This window comes from Drosophila ficusphila, unplaced genomic scaffold (assembly GCF_018152265.1).
Source record: "Drosophila ficusphila isolate 14025-0441.05 unplaced genomic scaffold, ASM1815226v1 contig_412, whole genome shotgun sequence".
In the NCBI taxonomy this organism is placed as follows: Eukaryota; Metazoa; Arthropoda; class Insecta; order Diptera; family Drosophilidae; genus Drosophila; species Drosophila ficusphila.
In genome coordinates, this window is record NW_025064326.1 from 507,901 (window position 1) to 529,355 (window position 21,455).

The 21,455-nt window shown below is 50.6% G+C and overlaps 6 protein-coding genes across 8 annotated transcripts in view; 1 reads left to right on the top strand and 5 right to left on the bottom strand.

Annotated features, from left to right (window-relative positions):
- The window catches only part of LOC108091443 (cGMP-dependent protein kinase, isozyme 1), a 46,626-nt gene extending 37,516 nt beyond the window's left edge, over positions 1 to 9,110 (top strand). Inside the window, exons 1-5 of one of the 2 annotated variants that reach the window (XM_017190637.1) lie at positions 4,356 to 4,653; positions 6,619 to 6,980; positions 7,093 to 8,538; positions 8,600 to 8,785; positions 8,844 to 9,110. In XM_017190637.1, coding sequence (XP_017046126.1) covers positions 4,513 to 4,653; positions 6,619 to 6,980; positions 7,093 to 8,538; positions 8,600 to 8,785; positions 8,844 to 9,006 — 2,298 coding nt within the window. In that variant the 5' untranslated portion in view covers positions 4,356 to 4,512 and the 3' untranslated portion in view covers positions 9,007 to 9,110. Of the gene's footprint in view, positions 1 to 4,355; positions 4,654 to 6,618; positions 6,981 to 7,092; positions 8,539 to 8,599; positions 8,786 to 8,843 lie in introns of those variants that run through there. The other variant, XM_017190638.2, reaches the window with a different exon arrangement.
- On the bottom strand, positions 9,018 to 10,919 carry LOC108091445 (xylulose kinase). Its single transcript, XM_017190641.2, has 2 exons — positions 9,112 to 10,919; positions 9,018 to 9,061 (listed from the first exon to the last, which is right to left on the bottom strand). Exons 1-2 carry the CDS (start codon positions 10,821 to 10,823, stop codon positions 9,055 to 9,057), a joined length of 1,719 nt encoding a protein of 572 aa, XP_017046130.1. The 5' UTR covers positions 10,824 to 10,919; the 3' UTR covers positions 9,018 to 9,054.
- A 435-nt stretch (positions 10,920 to 11,354) lies between these two features.
- LOC108091415 (gustatory and odorant receptor 21a) lies at positions 11,355 to 13,134 on the bottom strand. 2 transcript variants are annotated; one of them, XM_017190605.1, is made up of 4 exons: positions 12,180 to 13,134; positions 12,055 to 12,112; positions 11,791 to 11,994; positions 11,355 to 11,739 (listed from the first exon to the last, which is right to left on the bottom strand). In XM_017190605.1, exons 1-4 carry the CDS (start codon positions 12,929 to 12,931, stop codon positions 11,410 to 11,412), a joined length of 1,344 nt encoding a protein of 447 aa, XP_017046094.1. In that variant the 5' UTR covers positions 12,932 to 13,134; the 3' UTR covers positions 11,355 to 11,409. The 2 variants fall into 2 exon arrangements, with proteins under 2 accessions (XP_017046094.1, XP_017046095.1); XM_017190606.1 differs by lacking the exons at positions 11,355 to 11,739; positions 11,791 to 11,994 and having other exon boundaries at positions 12,175 to 13,134.
- Positions 13,135 to 14,675: 1,541 nt separating this feature from the next.
- On the bottom strand, positions 14,676 to 15,080 carry LOC122320007 (POU domain, class 4, transcription factor 1). The gene has a single exon (XM_043207916.1). It carries the CDS (start codon positions 15,060 to 15,062, stop codon positions 14,769 to 14,771), a length of 294 nt encoding a protein of 97 aa, XP_043063851.1. The 5' UTR covers positions 15,063 to 15,080; the 3' UTR covers positions 14,676 to 14,768.
- A 2,127-nt stretch (positions 15,081 to 17,207) lies between these two features.
- On the bottom strand, positions 17,208 to 17,483 carry LOC108091410 (tenecin-3-like). The gene has a single exon (XM_017190601.1). It carries the CDS (start codon positions 17,481 to 17,483, stop codon positions 17,208 to 17,210), a length of 276 nt encoding a protein of 91 aa, XP_017046090.1.
- A 2,773-nt stretch (positions 17,484 to 20,256) lies between these two features.
- On the bottom strand, positions 20,257 to 20,681 carry LOC108091416 (tenecin-3-like). The gene has a single exon (XM_017190607.1). It carries the CDS (start codon positions 20,649 to 20,651, stop codon positions 20,340 to 20,342), a length of 312 nt encoding a protein of 103 aa, XP_017046096.1. The 5' UTR covers positions 20,652 to 20,681; the 3' UTR covers positions 20,257 to 20,339.
- Between the last annotated feature and the right edge of the window lie 774 nt (positions 20,682 to 21,455).

Here is a 21,455-nt window from a genome sequence, read left to right on the forward strand (position 1 = left end):
TGCATTCTTTTTGCTCCTTCCCGTTCGCTGCAAGCCCTCAGGCGGCAAGTTCTGTTGCAAACATCATTTTAAGGGATGCGAGTGGGCGTGGAAGGATGTCTGACTGCGCTCATTGAGAACAAAATGAGAAACTTTTTAATTGACTTTTTCAATTACAGTTTAATTTTGTTGTAAGAAATGTTGGCACTGCCAATTGAAGTTTTCCCGAGCGCATACGAAAAAGTCCAAAACGAGAAAAAGCTCGGAAAATGAGGGCTGGGAGGGCTAATCTATCATTGTCCACTGGCGAGTGTGTGTGCGAGCAATTTGCAAAACTTCACAAACACGCACGAGGCAGCCATCACCATCCTCGATGGTAGCTTGGCCACTTTGCCAAACTGCCTCGTACACTCAGAGAAAGTGTGGGTTGCCACGTCGCTGGTTGTTTTGTCATACTGCTAGTGGAGTAGTTCTTTGGGTTTTCAACATTAAAATTAGGATCTCCCACTCCTGTTTCGGATACAAGGTGAGTCTATGACTTCCCATCCTTCCGATTTCTTCAGGTGTCCCTGCTTTCTACCGAATCCATTCGGAAAATCTAAATTTATCTGCAACAAATTTCGTTGCTCTTTCCTCTCGGACATGGGGAAAAAGGACGAGAAGCACGCCAACTATGCATAAGGATGGCCAAGTGGATGGAGAATACGGGTGGCAGAGTGGAAGGGGCGTGCTTGAGCAAGATTGCATCTTAAAAAACATTTCCTCGGAACACTTTTTATTATGCGACCGAGAAACCGGTCAAAGTGAAAAGTTTTTGCTGTTCTCGGCTTTCAAGTAATGGAACTTTTCATTAATTTGCCCTTTGCCCTCCTACGCTTGACAGGTAATTCCCCTTCCATCGAGCGTGAAAATGCAACCGGCACAGAAACTACGAAATTAGCCGCTTATGAAATTATTCGGCATTCTGCTGGCCAGCACATGATGCATTGTCTTCTGATGGTTTATTATGCCAGGGTTTTCGGGCCAAAGCGAACATGTTACATTTGTTTTGCCGGAGATAAAGCGCACAAAAAACGAACCCCGAACGGTGAAATTGGCAGCTCAAGTGGAAGGAGTCGACGGCAAAGTACCTCAAGTACTTAGTCAATGAGCTAAGAACTGTTCGATTATTTGAGATGATAAGGATGGCTAACAATTCTTGAACTGTTTGGTTTTACCTCCCCTTAAATGATTCTCCCTTTAAGCTATTCTAAACCACCCTCTTTTGTGCGATTAGAGGGTAGCACAAGGGCAATAACAGAGGTACGAGTGTGAACACAAGAAGCGAACAACAAAAGCCCGGAATAAATGGGCTGCATGGCAGGTGGAGCCCCGGGTAAAGAGCCCGGTCAAAGCCAATGATAATGGCTGCTGGTGGAGATTGCGAGCTGGCCAGTGGACTGGGGGGGCATTTACAAGGGCCACCTGGTCCGGAGTGCCTCGAATTAATCCCCGGCGTGCACTTTGGCCTCCTCCCGGCAGCCGATTTTAATTGAATAACTACACGAACGAAATGTTATGTTGTGTTGATAAGGCGATAAGATATGGCCCCGATCCCGGGGGAATCGCTTTCGGGCATTGTGTCCTCGCAACAAATCACGGGTTTCCAGTTGGATTGCCCACGTGGTCGTCAACGGGTCTACGGGTTTCGAACTGGCATAAAATAACGCACGAAATGGGGTTTTGTTTATCTCTCTGAGTTCCATTGTCGCCTCGTGCCGATTTCTTTGCGTACGCTCCACTGTTTTGTGGCTCCTGCGTCCTTGCGGCGTCACGTTGATAGTATTCGCAGGAAAAGCCTGCTTAAGCCCCGTCCACAAACGATCTGTATGCATATGAGGGGTTTTGCGGAGATGTGTTTATGGGGACCCGCTCATAACCGCAGATTGCCCCTTGATTCGAGCTCTTCCTTTTTATGCCCGTCAATCGCATTTGTTTTGGCTTTGTCTCGCTTTGCTTTTGTTTTCCAGCGCTTTGCCTTCGGTTCCGGCTTTTCCCCTGACAGACAGCCGCAGGAATGCAAAGCGAGTCCTGGCCCTCTGGCCTTCGGCAGCTGTAATCACCTCCGTGAAATGTGTGACATGCGATATCTATTATGCAAATATTGGCAGCCCGCAAACCCACAATCCTACAATCCCCTTTCCTGTGATCCGATAATCCCTGCTTTACAACACTCTGCGAGAGCCAACGTGACTGCACTCTGCATTAGGAATAACTCTTATTTACCTTTGAGAGTGGGGAAGGCTTAAATGGTTCAATCGCAATTACATGTCATCAGGAAACTAAATTCTCGCAAGCTTAGAACTATTATTTAGTGGGATTCCTTTGATTTTAATTTTCATTCCCCAATAAAGGATTTCCCAATCCAGATTCCAAAGCTCCCGCTTCTGTTTCTTATGCGGGACAAACTTTTATGATAAGCCCACCTCGTCATCAGCGGAATCACCATTATTCCCACTCCCCTTCCGGTTTCCAGCCATCAGAAATTAGAGTCCATTAATTAGCTGGCTCGGCTGGATTGACGTTTAGTTGCTGCCCCCCAGCCTTCTCCCTCCCCTGCTCTTTGAGCTCTTCACCCAGGATCCTGTGGCTGCAACCGCGGGGGTCAATATGGGAGCTCAGGGGCCGGATTGGCAGCTCGGGCGGGGCTCTTTGGTGTCCCAGCCCCTGCAGATAATTACCGCAGCATGTCAGAGTTTTGAGCAGCTCATCCCTGTTCCTGTTAGTGTTACTGTTCCTGCTGGTCCTCCTGCTCACCTCGTAGGTAATTTATCTTGGCTCCACTGGAGGCAGTGCTTTAATAGATCATTTGCTGCGTCATTGCGCATACGCCGTGTGTAACCCGCTGCCTTTGCCTTTCGAAGCTCGGCGGGTAATCCCTCTGCTCCGCGTCCTTTCCCGTGATTTCGGAGGGGAGCTCTTCGGCCCGATGGCTGTCATGTTCTCCGCAATTCCTCCCTTCGCTAGATTTTCCTCCATTTTTTGCACATCCCGAATATATCACTGTCTGCAGTTTAATACGCGACTCCATTAAATGGGGGCCACCGCCAGCGAAACAGCGAAAGAGCGAAACTCGTTGCTCGATTTCGTTTTATTTTCCACTTGCATTAAGCAGACACCGAAAAGGGCCAAGCCAAAACGTTCCGCTCTTCGTGTTTAAGGCTCGCCTCATAGTTGGCCACTATAATTCTATTACGGCTGTAAAGCCATTTTATTTTGACGCCAGCCATCAGGACAAGAGTACAGCGAAACTCCTCTGGCTCGAACTCCAGCATTTAATTTCAGCTGCTCCCCAGCCAGAAGCGTATGCAATGATAAATAAGCATGAAAAGAGTGCACATAAATTTAAGTTTCTACTTAAAGTAAGCAATCAGGAATGAGATTACACCAATAAATTGTCCAATTCGTTCTGTCAGGGACTTTACTGCTGGTAATGAATACTATTCCGTAAGCTCTTAAACTTAACGTCGCCCTAAACTAAACTTTTGAGAGCTGTAATGAAATATTAAAGTTGAGCGGGAGCTTCCCTTCAGAATGATTCATAATTCAATTTCTCCCTTAGATTTACTTTTTTTAATTTAGTTCGGCAAATATGAACTTCATTTCGGTTGCACTAACTGGAGGGTAGAAAAAATTGATAGTTAATTAAGTGAGTTTTTCCTGTAGTCGGGTGCCGAAATGTTTGTCAGATTTCTGGATCCTGGTTACCTTGCGGCCACTATCCGATTCCCCAGTCGTCTACTCCTCCTTGGCTGGCTTTCCCTTTCATATCTACTGGCTGCCATTTCGCATTTTCGTTTTCATTTTTACGCTTTCTGCACGCTCTGGCTCCCCCATCGCAGATGTCCTTGCCCTGTCACTTCCTGGCCCTTCTAACCCCCCCACCCCCTCCTAGACCTTCTGACCCGTCACCAGCCCTTTCGACCGCCCGTGGATGTCGCGTTGCCTGTCATCATCAAATTACGCCCGGCTTTTGTGGCTGGGCTTTGTTTTCGAGCAGCCGTAAAGGCAAATTAAATCGCCCTTATTGGCTGCCGCCGCCCCTACCCATTCATTTCCATTTTTTCTATTTTTAGAAATTTTGTTGTTTTAATATTTAAAATTATTATGGTAGCTAATTCAGTTTGCTTCTGCAAAGCGAAGGAAGAGTAATTTTCGAACCACTTTCGGCAAAAGTATGCAATGGCCTCCATTCGTTTGTGGTTTACTCTGGCGATAAGCCGAGATCGCTCTTCTGGCCGCTCTTTTGGTTGCGGGTTCTCTTTGGGGCTCTCCGATAAATCACGTATACGCCGCGTCGATCGCCGCCTGATGGCAGTCGCTAATGAATCGCGCGCGCAAGCAAACCTCCAGCTTTTCGCAGCGGAGGAGCATCTCCGCCTGGATGGAATAACCCGAGACGAGAAGCCTTAGAACAGAGATTCCAGAGATTGCAAACCGAAGAGTGGCGCTTAGTGCCCCTGGTCCACCACACAGATCGAGACAGAGGTCGAGATGGCCCAAGCGATGATGACCGACCGGGAGCGGGAGGCGATTGTCAGCAGTCTGACGAAGGACGTGCAGGCGCTGCGGGAGATGGTGCGGAGCAGGGAGAGCGAGCTGGTCAAGCTGCACCGGGAAATCCACAAGCTGAAGGTGAGCAAGGCCGCGGGGTGGGGAAAAGCCATCCATCGCTGTCTATCGCATCGCTTTGTTTGCTCTGTTTTTGTTTGCTGCCCCTGGCAGATAAGCAGGAGCCACCGGAGCACACTATTTTTTCGGACTAATTTCGAATTCGCTTTGTGTATCGCAGAGATACAAAAGTATCTGCAAATACACGCGCGCCGACCCCTCCTCTGCACGGAAACAAAAACGGGTGCGATCGTCTCTACATTCTTGGGAAGAGCTAAGGGCTTTACTTCCGACTTCTTTTGCACAGAGACTCTTTACCTGGTTATTGTTTTGGTGGGTTGGCAGGCAATACGATACAAGCAATGCAAATAGATATCCCACCTGGGAACATCAAGTGATATGGTTTTTCGCTCCGTGCAGCAGTTGCGTCGCACATCGTTATCTGCCCAACAGCAGCAGACTCTGCCCAGATATCAGATACACCCCACACACCATGCCTACCCCACTGAACGATGGGGCAAGGGGGAGGGAAAGTGGGTTGGGGGTGGGGGTGGGGGTTCTGAGGCTAACCCATGCCCATGAACACGCCGGCTATCTGCTAGATATTCGTATTCGTAATCGTTTCGTATTCGTATCTATCTAACGCTCTGTCCCGGCCTCTGCCTTATAAATTTTTCTTGAACCCCTGCTTTCCATCCCATATGTTTAAACTGTAAGGCAGATTTATTGAGCCAAGTGATTAGCACTTCTTGGCGAGATCTCGTCGTGCTCGGTTTTATAGAGACTTGCGACTGCGAGATACTCGGCAGCCTTCCCCAAATAATCTGGAAGCCGAAAAACGTTTAATATCCATTATTCCGCAAATTGGGGCTGTAAAGTGTGCGAGTGAGTGTCGAGAATAGGAAACGCACAAACGCAAAACATTGTGATGATAATACAAATTTTCCTAGCTCAGCGGAATTCCATACATAAAGAGATGTAAAGCTCTTCGACACTTAATTCAAACGCCGCGCGAGTGTGCGTCGCTAATTGCCGGATCACCTCCAGCTCGTACCCCGTCCCCCACCGCCCCCCACTTCCCCTCAGGTCCCCCCCAGATCCCCAGATTGCTCTGTGGCCAGACAGAGATGCAGAGATACATAACATAGATAGTTTCCACCGGGGGCAGCACGCGCGCATCGAAAAAAAACACAGCAACAGCAACAGAAACAGAAACCGAATTTGAAACCGAAACCTAAACAAAAGAGCGGCGGCAGAAAAGGAAATACGAGCGAAGAGAGTTTTTGAAATGCTAATTTCTATGCAAATAATTTGGAAAACAAGCAAAAGGTGGCTGCCGGGGTGGTAACACCTCGCCCCGACATTCGGCTTATCTTGTTTGCCCTCCGAGCGGGAGGCGGAATTGGAACTCGAACTGGAACTCTGACTAGGTCTACTTTCTGGGGAGGAACCTCGGACTCGGATTCGGATTTTTCTTGGCTGCGGTTTTATCTATGCCGTTTTTGGGTCACCCGCCCAGGGGAGAATTTAGCATTTTATTTGCGGACTGTGATAAGGCAGCCTAAAAAGAACGCACCCAATTGGCACACATGCCATGGAAATGGGTTCGAAGTCAAAGTTTGCTGCCTTCGGTTACGCACTCTGCAATTCTTGATTGACAGGCATTACTTCTTTCACGGGCAAATCCCTGGGATCTCTGCTTAACATTCGATTAATCTTTGTTTAAGATATGCGCTTTTCATTAATGGACTTTCTGGGTGTCAAATGCCTTGATGAATGTATGAGAAATCCGCTCTGTGTATTCCATCCCGGCATTCGTCATCGAGAAAGCACGTGAATGCCATTCGCAGTGGGTCACCTAATTGAGTTGGTTTCGGGTGTCGCGGGAATCACGCGCCCCATCGATTGATGCCTCCCAATTGGCGGGGAATTGGTTTCCCGACGCACATCAGTTGATGCTCCTCCTCCTTCTCCCTTCTCCATGTCCAGAGTGTGCTCCAGCAGACGACCAACAACCTGAACGTGACGCGGAGCGAGAAGACCAAGACGAAGCTCTACCCCCTGCCGGAGCAATGTGGCGAGCAGGAGGGCAGGGACCCCCACGTGTGCAGCTCCTGCGGCATGGTGCTGCCCTCCAGTCCGGCGTTCGCCCTGGAGGCCTTGTCCCTCGGCCCGCTGCCCGGCGCAGCGGCCTGCTCCTCCGCGGCCCCCGCTTCCCCAGCAGAAGCAGCAGTGCCGCCCAAGGCGATCCCCGCCGCCATTAAGAAGCAGGGAGTCTCCGCCGAGAGCTGTGTGCAGTCCATGCAGCACTCCTACAGCATCCCGATTCCCAAGTTCGACAAGGACTTCTGGTGAGTAAAGTATTCCAAATTAATAAGGAGTACATTAAAATAATAATGTGTATAAATAATTGTAAGCCTTTCTCCATATAAATTGAAAACCCAACTCATTGGTCTTCCCCAGCGACAAGCAGCAGATCAAGGACGCCATCATGGACAACGACTTCCTGAAGAACATCGACGCCTCGCAGGTGCGCGAGCTGGTGGACTCCATGTACTCGAAGAGCATCGCCGCCGGGGAGTTCGTGATCCGGGAGGGCGAGGTGGGGGCCCACCTGTACGTCTCGGCCGCCGGGGAGTTCGCGGTGATGCAGCAGGGGAAGGTGCTGGACAAGATGGGCCCGGGCAAGGCCTTCGGGGAGCTGGCCATCCTCTACAACTGCACCAGGACGGCCTCCATCCGGGTGCTCAGCGAGGCGGCGCGGGTGTGGGTGCTCGACCGGCGGGTCTTCCAGCAGATCATGATGTGCACGGGCCTGCAGCGGATCGAGAACAGCGTGAACTTCCTCAAGTCCGTTCCGCTGCTGAGGAACCTGAGCGAGGAGCTGCTGGCGAAGATCGCGGACGTGCTCGAGCTGGAGTTCTACGCCGCCGGCACCTACATCATCCGCCAGGGCACCGCCGGCGACAGCTTCTTCCTGATCTCGCAGGGCAACGTCCGGGTGACCCAGAAGCTGACGCCCGCCTCCCTGGAGGAGACGGAGCTGCGAACCCTCTCCCGGGGCGACTACTTCGGGGAGCAGGCGCTGATCAACGAGGACAAGCGGACGGCCAATATCATCGCGCTGTCGCCGGGGGTGGAGTGCCTCACCCTGGACAGGGACTCCTTCAAGCGGCTGATCGGCGACCTCTGCGAGCTGAAGGAGAAGGACTACGGCGACGAGAGCCGCATGCTGGCCATGAAGCAGGCGCGCGGGAGCAGCCAGGACGAGCCGAAGGAGCAGCTGCAGATGGAGTTCCCCGAGCTGAAGCTCACGGACCTCGAGGTGGTCAGCACCCTGGGCATCGGCGGCTTCGGGCGCGTGGAGCTGGTCAAGGCGCACCACCAGGATCGCGTGGACATTTTTGCGCTGAAGTGCCTCAAGAAGCGGCACATCGTGGACACCAAGCAGGAGGAGCACATCTACAGCGAGCGGCACATCATGCTCAGCTCGCGGTGCCCCTTCGTGTGCCGCCTGTACCGCACCTTCCGGGACGAGAAGTACGTCTACATGCTGCTGGAGGCCTGCATGGGCGGCGAGATCTGGACGATGCTGCGGGACCGCGGCTCCTTCGAGGACAACGCGGCCCAGTTCATCATCGGGTGCGTGCTGCAGGCCTTCGAGTACCTGCACGCCCGCGGGATCATCTACCGCGACCTCAAGCCGGAGAACCTCATGCTGGACGAGCGGGGCTACGTGAAGATCGTCGACTTCGGCTTCGCCAAGCAGATCGGCACGAGCGCCAAGACCTGGACCTTCTGCGGCACGCCCGAGTACGTGGCCCCCGAGATCATCCTGAACAAGGGCCACGACCGCGCCGTCGACTACTGGGCCCTGGGCATCCTCATCCACGAGCTGCTCAACGGAACGTAAGTACATGGATACTATACTTCCCGCGAACTCCCTTCCCTAATGATTCCTCTCGTGCAGCCCGCCGTTCAGTGCGCCGGATCCCATGCAGACGTACAACCTCATCCTGAAGGGCATCGACATGATCACCTTCCCCAAGCACATCTCCCGCTGGGCCGTGCAGCTCATCAAGCGCCTCTGCCGCGACGTTCCCTCGGAGCGGCTGGGCTACCAAACGGGGGGCATCCAGGACATCAAGAAGCACAAGTGAGTGGTCTAGTGTTACCTTGTTAAGGGAGTCCCTAATGAGTTGATGCCCCTACAGGTGGTTCCTCGGATTCGACTGGGACGGCCTGGCCAGCCAGCTGCTCATCCCGCCCTTCGTGAGGCCCATCGCCCACCCGACGGACGTGCGCTACTTCGACCGCTTCCCCTGCGACCCCAACGAGCCGCCGGACGAGCTCTCCGGCTGGGACGCGGACTTCTAGGCCCAGTACTTCGCGCTCGCACTCGCACTCGCTAGTTTACTTTAGGCTTTACTTACTTTACCGATTTGTTAGCAACGTAGGGGAACAAAGACACTTCAAACTCACTTGTGCTCGACGACAAAGTGGGCCGTCTTGGCCGCCAGCAGGCGACAGATTTGGGAGCAGCGCGCGATCAGGGGCTCGTAGATCTTCTCGCATCCCGGGGTGGGCTCCGCGGCCAGGCTCAGGCCGGAGGGCACGTTGCGGAAGAACTCGTCGTAGGAGAGCCGCGGCTGCCGGCCCAGCGGCATCCGGCAGGAGCGGCAGTTGCAGGAGGCCTCGCGGTGCTCGTAGAAGGCGTAGCGCGCCCGGAAGGCGCACCCGAGCAGGCTGACCTCGATGCCGGTCCGCTGGTAGACGGGCGCGTTGAACACGTCCGCCACGATCTGGAGCACGGCCTGGTGGCGGGAGTCCTCGCCCACGACCACTATCTTGGTCTCCTCGCCTCGGTGGAAGCCCATCTCGCGGGCGATGGCGCAGTGGTGCATGATCTGGCCCTCGATGAGGGCGCGCACCTCGGTCTCCGGCGCCTCGAAGTGGTGCCGTCCGCGAACGCACTCCTGGGCCATGTAGTCGATCGCGGCGTCCCAGCGCAGGGTGCCCAGCGCGATGGGCAGGATCTCGCGGTCGCGGAAGTGCAGGGCGATGTTGCCGTGGTTGCCGGGGGGCGTGGCCTCCAGCATCTCGTAGAAGCGCTTCCAGCTGCCGCCGACCACCTCCTGGCAGACGGCCTTGCGCGCCAGGCCGCCGTTGCGGAAGCAGAGCAGGCCCATGAACTCGTCCGTCCGCGTGGGGTGGCACATCACGTGGCCCTCCTCCAGGCGGGGCGCCTTCTGGAGGGGCATCACCACCACGTCGCTGGTGTCCAGCGAGAGCACGAGGAAGTCCCGCTCCACCAGCAGCCCGGCCAGCTCCGAGGCCTTGCTCCCGGTGGCGGCCACCACCATGCAGTCGGGCCGGAAGTTCCAGCGCTTCACGAAATAGTCCGCCACGCGGCCCTGCAGCCGCGACGGGGGGATCGGCCGCATGAGGCGCCTGGCCAGGTCGGGGGCACAGGCCTCCAGGCACTCGGGCGACCAGTGCTTCTTGCGGATGTCCAGCAGGTTCATGCCCGAGCCGTCGGTGTACTCTATGGAGGCGATGCCGCCGATCAGCAGCGAGGAGAGGAAGCTGCTGATGAGCGAGATGCGGGGCGTGCGCTCGTAGTGCTCCGGGCACTGGGTGAACACCTTCCGGATCTGGGGACCCGTGAAGCGGGTGTAGGCGCGACTGCCGGTGATGCTCGAGAGCTCGGCGGGACCGCCGACGGCCTGCTCCATCTCGCGCACCTGCTCGTCCGTGGAGTTGTCCAGCCAGGTGGGCGTCCTGGTCAGCTCGAAGGCGCTCTCCGTGATCTGCTCGTGGAGCCGGAAGTGCTCGTTCAGGTTGCACAGGCGCCGCAGGCCCAAGTCCGACCAGAAGACGCAGCCGTGCTGCTGCGCCGCCCCTCCAATCGAGGCCACCGAGTGCAGGTCCGCACCCTGTTGCTGCAGGCAGTCCATCAGCATGTCCAGCGCCTTCACCCACATCACCGGGTTGGCCAGGAACTCGCCAGGACCGCTGTCTGGGAGCACTCCGTTGGTGGTCCCGAACTCGGGCAGGTCCACGTCATAGCGGATCTGCGCCACGTAGGTGACCTTCAGGCTGGAGTCGAGGATCACCGCGCGGAGGAGCTGGGTGCCCAGGTGGAGGCCCAGGTAGGTGTTCCCGCTGTAGTCCTGCCTGCGACGGTGGCACATGTTCCATTAAACGAAAGTCAAGGAAGGCTAAAAGTTCTGTTGAAGCGGGAATTTTAAATTTTGGGTGGTCGAACAGGTGCTGGACAGAAATTACTAAGCAAGATCATAAGTAGAAAGGTATTTTAGTTGTAGAAGAAGTCCGGAACCAGATTTTCCTTACCAAAAAATGGGTATTTTTTTGATAGTTGCGCTTTTCTGGTTTCCACATCTATACTTTGTTTGGCTGTAAGTTGTTTCTAGCCTAAACGACATACAAATTACCATTTAAAAATGTTTTTTTTTTGCCCAAAACTAACTAAGTTTTTTTGCAATATCTGAGGAAGAACTCTTTTATAGCCTAACTACATTAGTTTACGTTACGTTTTTATTTTGTAATCATTGGATTGTGTTCTACTTGGAGTGAACTTCAAGATGACATTTTAATACCCTCTGCAAGGGTATAAAAATTATATGGTGCGTACCCCTCACAAAAAAATGCGCAATTCGACCGAAAAATGAATTTTTCTAAGTCTTCCAGAAAGTTATTTGGGTCTCTAGTTTATGTAGATTTCATGATTTATACAATATATAAAAAATGTAATAAGTACTACGACTGCTGCTGGCCAATGCGCCTCTGCTCGGTGATCTTGAACTGCAGCAGCACCACGAGGTAGGTGGCCATGAAGGAAATGTTGGTGGTGATCAGCTCGCGGTTGATGTTCGCATACCCGTCAAGATTCATGATGGGTGGGTTCTTGTTGATGGCCACCAGCAGCATCTCCACTTCTTTTTGGGTGGCGGCGTCCACAGCGGTGAGGTTTATGTTGAGCAACTTCGTCTGGAAATCCAGGCCCACCTTCCGGGAAGCGTAGTGCGCCTCGTTGCAGATTATGTACAGCAGACCCATGCAGTAGAAGACGATGACGAACAGCCCCACCTGGAAGTCAAATTTATTAAAGGCTAATACCATTTTCCGTGTGAAACCCACCTCCTTGTAGGTGGCTCCGTGGTCGATGATCTCGCTAATGCTGCCGTAGGTGGCGATGATCGTGGTGAAGAAAATCACGAGGCAGTACATTCCATACATGTTGGAGTACGCTCTTCCCAGCTGCTGCATCATGTGGCTGAGGTCCACCCACAGGTGGCGGTACTCGGTCAGCTTCTGGGCGGGCTTCTCGCCCCGGATGGTGGTCTACAGATTAAAGTTCAAAGATTACTTACCCATCTTCTTAGCAAAACATATAAGTGTTACCTGCAGAGCGTCTGAGAGCGCGCGACTCGCGGTGCCGAAAGCGTTGCAGTTGATATACCTGCGGAAACAAATAGTTGGCTAAATACTACCGGCTTGTTTGGGAAAAACCCACTACAGAACCTCACCACAGGCTGCAGAAGCAGTTGAGCATGGCGATGATGGGGTAGTAGGCGAAGGTGTACCACAGCCGGAAGTCCGGCTGCAGGAAGTACTGCGACAGGTTGATGGCGATGCTGAGCAGCCAGGAGAAGACGCAGAGCGACCAGGTGAGCGGGTAGAGGTTCGGAAAGACGATCGGCGAGCCGGTGGTCTTGAAGAACTTGTACTGGTAGTTGGTCCACATGTTCTTGAAGATGGCCACCTGGGGACCGTGCCGCCAGCTGGCCACCGGGAGCAGGAAGTTGGTGAAGAGCAGGCTGATGAAGATCACGTTGTAGATGGCCTCGTCGAAGCGCTTGTCCGGGCTGGTCACGAACTTCTTGACCCGCTCGCGCAGCACCAGCACCACGATGGTCGTCTGGCAGCTGTAGATGAAGATGGCCCACATGACCTGCTTGGAGCCCCACGAGTAGCCCGTCCGCGGCAGGTTCTTCTCGGGCGGGTTTCGGTGGATGGGCATCACGCCCATGATCTGGAATAGGACCAGAAGGCTCTTCGTCGTCTGGTAGAAGGAGTCGTGCTTGTCCAGCTCCAGCGGGTCGTCCACGGTCTCCTGCTTGCGGACGTACACCTCCTCCATGGCGTCGCCGCGGGCCATCAGCTTCAGCTTCTCGCGGTAGCGGACCTCGTCCTCCAGGAACTGGCGCTGGTTGGGATTCAGCATGGGCACCACCTTCGACGGCGGCGTCAGTCCGCGACTCACTGCCCAGAACGACATCGTGCGATCGGGGAAAGTCCGGCCAGGGCCCTTCGGCCAGACTTTTTATACCCCTGCGGCAGGCCTTGCTATTGACTTTCGATTGAAAGACAAACAATGGGGCGACACGCCCCGGAGGCGGCCCTCCATTAAGTATGCTCAAGACCAGGACAGGAACATGGGCCTAAGGGTAGCCTGCTTCCTGCAGTGCGAGAAAATACCCGACCCTATCCTAAATTGCTAATCAGTTTAACTTCATGACTTGTTTCTCCTGCTCACTCATTTTGCACATTAAAACCAGCAGACTAATATTGGAGGCTAAAGCAGTGTTTATCATACGTACACAAGGCTGATTAAATAGAGAAAGACACCTTGTGTAGCTCCGCTTTGAATAGTTTGGGTCTTTTCTCGCAGTGCCCGTTTGTTGCGGTCATTCTGCTGACACCGACCAACTGGTGACCCCGACGCCAGCAGTGGATGAGGAAGAGGGGTGGGGGAGCGGGAGGGGCAGATGGGGGCGACCGAACGGAGAAGGTACATAAAATGCGCTTAATTTGCCGGAAATGAAAGTTTAACGATGTGTAAATGCTTACGAATGCCGATAGAGGCTTGCACTAATGACCAATAAAAATGTGCCACCAACGGGTCTCCTTCCGTGTCCTTTTCTTCGACTTCTGGGTCCTTCGTGTGTGTGGGTCGGACTTTTGATCTATTTCTGCCTCAAATACCAAAAGGCCAGGCATCAATGGCTCTTAAGGCGCTTAAAGTCAGTCGAAAGTGAAGGAGAAGTCATGGCGATGACAGCGAAATAACACGTTTATGTGCAAAGTGGGCGGCCGAGAAAATGTTTGGAGTGTGTGTATTAAGACAATCAGTATAGTTTATGCAAAATAAAAGATTTTGTAGTATTCTCAACGTTGCCAGTTGTCGGTTCTGCATTGCAGCATTCGATCCCCTTCGCTTTAAATGCGAACTTTTTCAACCAAGTAAATTAAGTGAGACAACAAGTAGCCAGTCCCCCAAAGAATGCTTAAAATGTACTGAGCGACATTTAAAGAGTTCCGACGGGCTTAAGCGACCCAAAGCCAACTGTTGCGAGTTTGCACATCCCTTTTTGGCCGGAGTTTTCTTTGTTTTGGCACCGAAACTCATTTTCATTGCACATAGTTTGGCAACTCAGCTCGTTTAATGCGAAAACTTTCAAGACAAACGACAAGCGAGACAGCATAAATATAGTGTTTAGCTGGTTTTTATGACCCCGAAGTGTTCCGTGTGACATAATTGCAGCCACGAGGAGGAGGTTGGAGGAGGCGGCTGCACATCTAAAACCGCTGGCGCAGCTTCTGGTTTTGGAACGGCTTAAGGAACTGCAGCGCATCCATGGATTCGCGGGCTTTGTTGCTCCTCGTCCTTTTTGCAGGACGTGCCTTCTCGAAGTGTCACAGGAACTGAGCGAGTCCCCATGGCCGCTGGCTGTCAGCCACCATGCGGCCTTGGCGAACGAGTTACATTTCGATTTTCGAGTCCCTTGGCTTTTTTCTCTCCTTTAACGCCTCAGTTGGGCTTCAAGAATTTACTTACCAAATGGAATGCGACATTTTCTCACTTCTTTTTAAAGACAAGAAAAGATACTTCTGTGTTAAAATATCTTCAAAAAACAGTCAACAAAAAATAACCATACCTTTTCATCTGTTATTTTCTCAACTTTTCTCTCTATGTAAGCGGAATGCAAGTATCTTGTATCTTGGATTATGTAAAAGAAGGATTTACTTTTTGCAGAAAAGACTTTTATTAATATAGGGAAAGGATGAAGAACAAGCCCAAAATTGATTTAAGATTGGGCGCGAGTCCTACATTACTAAGCAGAGGATTCGGTGGTTGAGGTCGTGGCTTCAGTGGTCGATGTAGTGGTTGTGGTGGTGGTGCTGTTGCAGGGAAGAGTGCCATTAGGAGGCAGGCCCCATGGTCCACCTGGGCCACCAGGTCCACCAGGACCACCTGGTCCTCCCTGAGGTCCTGGTCCTCCTTGAGGTCCACCCTGCGGACCTCCTTGGGGTCCACCCTGAGGAGCTCCGCGTCCACCTCGTCGGCCACCTTGGGCAGCTGCCACGGCAATCAGGGCGAACAGGGCAATGATGATGAGGGAACGCATCTCGTTGGTGGTTATATCTTTCAGTGAACTGTGATACCTATTCGCCAGATCCGCCAGCCTTTTATACTCGCGCGATTCCCCACAAAGTCCCCTGCTAGACAGCTGCTTTTCAGTGACGTCAAATAAACGTCGGGTGTTTTGGGAAACCCAAAGCCAGACAAAGAGTCTTGAGCTGCTGCAAACGCTAGCCGTCCATTCATCTGTTTTCCCTGCGTCACAGAGCAGCTGCTCTTGATTCGTTTTCAATTGGCGTCGCCGTTTTGGTTGCGTTGTCTATTCAACTATTTATCACCACAATCGCCAAACGGGTGGCACGGGTGCTCTTTATGGCTGGTGGAATCGGAATCGATCCCACTGGGTTTTGCGGGCAATTCATCAGTGCGAGCAGTGGCGAGTGCAATTTATGAGTTTGCCTGGTCCTCCAAATGCAGGACCAATAAATAAATGTTTATTTAATTATCTCTGCACAGGACAGATTGCAGGGTCAGATGCACTATAATGCACTCGAAAAGCAAAGGTCTAGTTAAATCCACTTAAACAAAATGGAAAAACGTTAAAAGCCGCCTTTATTTCGTCTATAATTATCGCACTTGTTTTTCACTAGGGAAATTATTTCTTTAATTACCACTGCCATCACGAATTAAAACAGTTTATTTCGAGCTCTGTAGGCGGGATTGCACTCTGGCTAATGCAATTAAACATTAATCATACGCACTGTGTGCTCGGACCAGCAGGATACATATGTCGACGTCTGGGTTACATTTGCAGCAGTTGGGCGGAGCATCCACAAATTAGCAAATTGGATATAAACTCACTAATTGGTGCTAAAAGCAAGTGTTTGCCGCACTCTCCTCCGCATAATACTTGCATGGCATCGGGGGAAGTGATAACTCAATGTGCGTGAATGTAAATGTAGCAAACTAATTTTGTTTTGTTGCGGCTCCCCTTGGCGCTCCACCCACTTGTTCGGGGAAATTAAAATGCAAATTTCATTTCCATTGGAAATTCATCGCTTTAATGAGCGCGCTGCAATTGCAATTAAAAATCTGAACAATTGTGGAAAGCCGCGCGCCCTCGACTTTGCCCATTTTTCGCCTCTGGCCATAATCCACGGCTCAATGCGTTTGCCCTCTATAATTTGTCGAGCTTAGCTGTGTGGGCCTCATCCCAGCGGGATCTTCAAATTTTAATTAAAAACGCTTTGCATATTTTCCCACAATTGATTTTGAGCTCTGCCCAACCAACTGCAGTTGAAAAGGGGGCGCCGCGAAAACAAAACTGTTCCAATTATTCCGGTCCCGCCTTTGTCCTCGGGAATCGATGGCTTAATCAGCTGTCTATCACTTTCATGGGAAGAAGTCCATCTGCTTGGGGCGGGCTCCCTATTATGCGAGTATTTCTCTAAGCTCCGGATGCTTTTTGCTTAGGTTTTCGGTGCCTGGTAATTGAAAAGTACACAAGTGCCTAGTGCATCAATTAGCAAAGCAAACGCAGCCACTCAGCCGGCAAAGACAAAACGCAAACCGCTCTAAGGACATCCCTGCGCCGTCCCTGGGAGTCCCGACTACTGCAAGTGCATTTTATTAGTGGGCGGGGCTTGAGCCCCAAACCGAGTTTTTATCTCTGGGCAAACAGTCGCTGGTGCCGCACAAAAGACACAAAGCGGCGGGGGCTATTGTCCTCGATGGATCACCCTTCTCCTCCTCCGCGCCACATTGCAATGCAAATGCGACGGCATTAAAGGATTTCCCAACTGCCGCTTCTTGCTTCCATTTGTTAGTATCGCCGACGCCGGCTTTTATTGACTTTGCGCATTTAACTTTTAATTTTCGCCATGTTAAAGAGCTCTGGGTGGCGAAAAGGGGAGGAGGGTGAGCCGCGAGTGGAAAACTTTTTCCGTTAAATGCTGAAACATCCCCGAGCGCTTTAAGTGGTTCCCTTGTTCAGCGCTAGTAACACCTTTACTCCACTAAATGTACTCCCGTACGTGGGAGCTCTGGGGTATATTGCTTAGCTGATGGTTTGGGCCCCACAAAGTGAGTTACAATTGTCTAACTACGGTTTAAATTTGGTAATTTTATTTTGGTTATATGTGTATCTATTTATGTACAATTATTACATTAACAAGTTTATGTATATTTTCTATTAGGAACTTGCGTCTGAAGACGAGGTCTCCTCGGTGGAGCTGGCTTCAATAGAGCTGGCCTCGGTGGTTGAAGTGGTGGTGGATGTGCAGTTGGAGGGGACTGTTCCATTGGACGGCAGATCGAAGGGACCTCCTGGGCCGCCCTGCTGCTGTCCACCCTGCTGGCCACTCTGAGCTCCACCCTGCTGGTCGTCCTGCTGGCCACCTTGTTGTCCACTTTGAGCAGCAGCCACGGCAATAAGAGCCAAAAGGGCAATCAACATGAAGGTACGCATTTTCTCTTGGGTAGTTTTGCTTTGCTCGGTGGAAACTGAGGTTGTAATACCATTTTCCCGAACGCCAAGGCTTTTATATTCCAAAAGTTTCCTACATAGCCCAAAGAAATTCCCCCTTAAACAGTTGTTGCTCGTGCGGCGTCACAGAAATCAAACAAACGTCTGCGGTAATTTGGCAAAACCTAAAACCAGACACAAAGAGTTTTAGGCTTGGCCAAAGTGTTTACTGTTTACCGTTGACTAATTTACCTTCTGTGCGTCACCTGGAATTTACTTTTGATTTGTTTTCTGTTTTCGCTTACGATATACACATAAGAATGTTATGTTTACTATTTTCGAGCAGACAAATATTTACGTTTGATAATGTGGCTTACAAAGTGTTATTTGTCTTACAAAACATAATGTAGTTTTACTGTTTACTTTTTCGGACCAAAATTTGGGAATTACTTAATCATAGTACATCCATTATTTTATTTATTACATTATTTTATGAAAATAATTTATTTTCGTTATAAAAATCGAATTTTTGATGCTTGTGAAATTTAGCAAAAGCTTATTTTGGGGTGAGGAATATTCAAAATACAAGATATCCTTAGAGTCGCTAAGCTCTCCTCCTGCTCACTAACCTTGTTTTCCGCCGTGAAATTATTTTCACACGAAGCATTTTAGAATATTCCTTGCCCGCGGCGGCTTCGCCATAGAAGTGGAGTGCCGTGTAAATATGGCAGATGTGCTTCCTCATTTCCCACGCCGAGTACCCAGCCCACCTCATTTCCATCCGGATCTGAGCCCAGGATGACATGAAGAGGCTTGTGCGCATTTCGGGCTCAACTTGGCGGAGCCCACGCGGCGTATACTTAACCGGCGCTGCCTGCATCCACTTTGCGCCGCTTAATCGGCGAGAAGAAAAAAGAAATAAAGCCAAAATGAAAGCGGCAAAAAATAGATGCCAACCAGAGCCCGACCAAGCTGCATGCAATATTTATGATTATTTTTTCAATTTCACTTCGATCGCTTCGGCCTTGGAAAATTTCATTTGCTGCATTTCAGCGCGACTGCTGCTCATCCTGATTTTCCGCTTTTGTTGCCGCCGCTGCCACGCTGCCGCTGCTGCAGGAAGCCAGGATGTGTTTTCCTTTCAATTTGTGCAACTAAAATGTAGGAAGGGAAGGTAGAGCTCAGTAAAGCAAAGCGGAGACTTGACTCAAGTTGAGTTAAGTTGGATAGAACTTCCTGCTGCGCTGACTAAAGCACACAGAGAACAATCAGGTAGTTGAAAACGTAAAGGACTCTGCTTGAAAGCCCTCAGTAAGTTGCAAGACTTTTAAAGTCAGCTGTTGTGGTGGGATTTTGAAGTATTTATGGTTGGTACATGTTTTCTTCTTCTCGAAAAGGCAAGACTCCGAGTGGATTAAGGAATTTAATTTACCAATTACGAGGCAAACAGGTTGTACTCAATAAGATGTTGTACTTCTTAAGTGGTGCAGGTAAATGGGGAACCGAATACCATAAACACTTTTTCTCTATCTGCTTCGGCAAGGGGCAACTAATTCCACCTAAGGATAATATGATTTCCCTGCTCCTTCCGGTCCCATCCACTTTTTAGCCCCCTGCAGATTACATTTGCTACTTTGGCATTTCTGCGTATGCTTCTGTACTTTTGCAGTTCTTTCTCCTCCGAAAGCGCGAGTTTAGTCGACTGCCAACTCATGTGAGTGAGTGTGCGAATCCCCGATCCTCCCGTTTGCTCCTGATGAATGGTTCATGTGTTTCACTAACCAATTTGCGCTTTGCGCACGACGTGATTTACAGTTCCCCAGCGAGCTGTTTTGCCTGCTCCACTCGCCGCACCCGCCCCACTCGCCCAACTGCCCCACTTGCCACAAACGCATGTGGCAGCTGGCTTAACCCACCTGTGCCCCCAGCAGATCAATGAATCAGAAGCAAATCAAAGCTAGCCCGACAATCAGTTGATTAGAAAGTGTTTTCGTGAAATATAACGTTTGCTTCTGGTGTGTGAATTAGTAAATTATTTTGTATTGCTTTATTTTGCAATAGATTTATTTTCTCCCTTAGTGTAATGGCAAGGTATATTTTTATTTGAAAATAAAATCTCTGCCTTCAGTGGGTTAAGCTCCACCGAAGCTCTGTGGGGCTTTACCCAACCCCAGCGTCCAGTCAATGGTTGGCTGCTTTAAAGCGCTTTTGCACTGCACTTTGCTGTCCATTTTTCGGAATGGGGAATGTAAATCAATTGATCATTTCGCCGGTCCACAGCTGACGGCCTTCCCCCTCTCCCCCCTCCTCTTCATTCACCCGCCCCGTTGGAAACCCTTCCCCTCTGCGGCAAAACACTTCAGTGCACTGAAAAGTGGCCGCTTCGCTAAGCAGCGAGTGGATGAGGAATACTTTGTACTGCATTTCATGAGCCACTGCATATGCGTTTTCCCCCAGACTTTTCCTCTGCCATTTTACAACTGCTGTTTGTCGCAGACTTCGCAGCCGGGAACTGGAGCTCTTTTAGTGGCAATTTGCGGGGACTCTCGGGGGAAGGAGATGGAAATGAGCAGCATTCCTGGGATTTGCTTTTAAGTGGTTCTCAGCAGCAGCGCACAAAAAGTGTTGCATACTTTTTAGCGTTAATTGCTGCTTCAGGATAGCTCGAAATTATTTTTGGGGATGCGCAGGAGCAAAGTTAAACGATTTTCATCAGGGGAAATAGTTAGGCAATGGTTTTCCATCTCAAACGGTAGCAAAGTGTAAAACAATATAATTTTCTTGCAAGAATTTTTTATTTAATCAGGGTTAAGGAACAAAAGACAATACAGTTCGTGTTAAACTATGAAAGGCCACATTCTAGGATGAAGACACCTCAGTGGTGCTGGCTTCAGTGGAGCTGGCCTCAGTGGTTGAGGTTGTGCTGTTGGAGGGTACTGTTCCATTGGAAGGCAGGTCCCAAGGACCTTCTGGGCCTCCCTGCTGCTGTCCACCCTGCTGGCCATCCTGAGGTCCACCCTGCTGACCACCTTGCTGGTTTTCTTGGGGTCCTCCTTGCTGGGATCCTTGCTGGCCGTCCTGCTGACCACCTTGTTGTCCACCTTGCTGTCCGCTTTGAGCAGCAGCCACGGCAATAAGAGCCAAAAGAGCAATCAAAGTAAAGGTACGCATTTTCTTCGGTAGTTTGGCTCGCTCGGTGGAAAGTCGGGTTGTGATGCCTTTTTCCCTGCGCCAAGGCCTTTTTATATTCTCAAAATGTTTTGTTTTGTCTCATAAGTGTCCTCAAAAACAGCTGCTACCTGCTATTACGTCACTTACACAAAAAAACTTCTAAGCAATTGGAAAAAACCGACTAAATGCGTTTAAAGCTCGTGGGGTTTGTCTTAAAAAAACCAAATGTTTTACGTTGACTTATTCGTTTACATTTTAGCGTTTTAAAGCAGCTGTTGCTTTTTTTCGGTTTTTATGTGTATTTAATTACCATTTTCGATGGATATTTTTGTTACTTTGAGCTTGCAATGTAAACCCTATACTCATAAATTAACACAAGTAATTTTCCGGGTTGATTCGCTTTATGAAGACAAACCTGATAACACGAAAAATATTGACTTTGGGAGGTAAGTGCGAAATAGAGAGGAATAGAAAAGCGTTCATGCCTCACGGCGGGAATTTAATAAATTAGTGAGCTATGAACTTCAGCATCTCTGGCATCATAAATCATCTCAGGGCCTAGGATTTTGAGTCCTAATTATCGCCGGAGCCACTGAGCCAAAGCCTTTGCTTCTGTTCCCGCCTCATCCACTTTCCACTTTCTCCAGTCAAAAAAACTTGACGAGACCATCCATGACCAAAGCTAATCACGAACAGTGGCCCTTGCGAAACAGAAGCCAAGCGCAAAAGATTTGGCCACGCATAGATGTTTTCTGGGCGGCAAGAAGTGTTTTTTTTTGTTTAGAGGGGAGTGATTGGGGATAC

Coding starts and splice junctions, on each gene's coding strand:
- LOC108091445 (XM_017190641.2), bottom strand. CDS start 10,823: ATGTGCCACCGTCGCAGGCAGGACTACAGCGGGAACACCTACCTGGGC.
- LOC108091415 (XM_017190605.1), bottom strand. CDS start 12,931: ATGTCGTTCTGGGCAGTGAGTCGCGGACTGACGCCGCCGTCGAAGGTG. Junction 11,995..12,054: donor CGCTCTCAGACGCTCTGCAG/GTAACACTTATA, acceptor TTTAATCTGTAG/ACCACCATCCGGGGCGAGAA. Junction 11,740..11,790: donor ACGGAGCCACCTACAAGGAG/GTGGGTTTCACA, acceptor TTTGACTTCCAG/GTGGGGCTGTTCGTCATCGT.
- LOC122320007 (XM_043207916.1), bottom strand. CDS start 15,062: ATGCGTTCCCTCATCATCATTGCCCTGTTCGCCCTGATTGCCGTGGCA.
- LOC108091410 (XM_017190601.1), bottom strand. CDS start 17,483: ATGCGTACCTTCATGTTGATTGCCCTTTTGGCTCTTATTGCCGTGGCT.
- LOC108091416 (XM_017190607.1), bottom strand. CDS start 20,651: ATGCGTACCTTTACTTTGATTGCTCTTTTGGCTCTTATTGCCGTGGCT.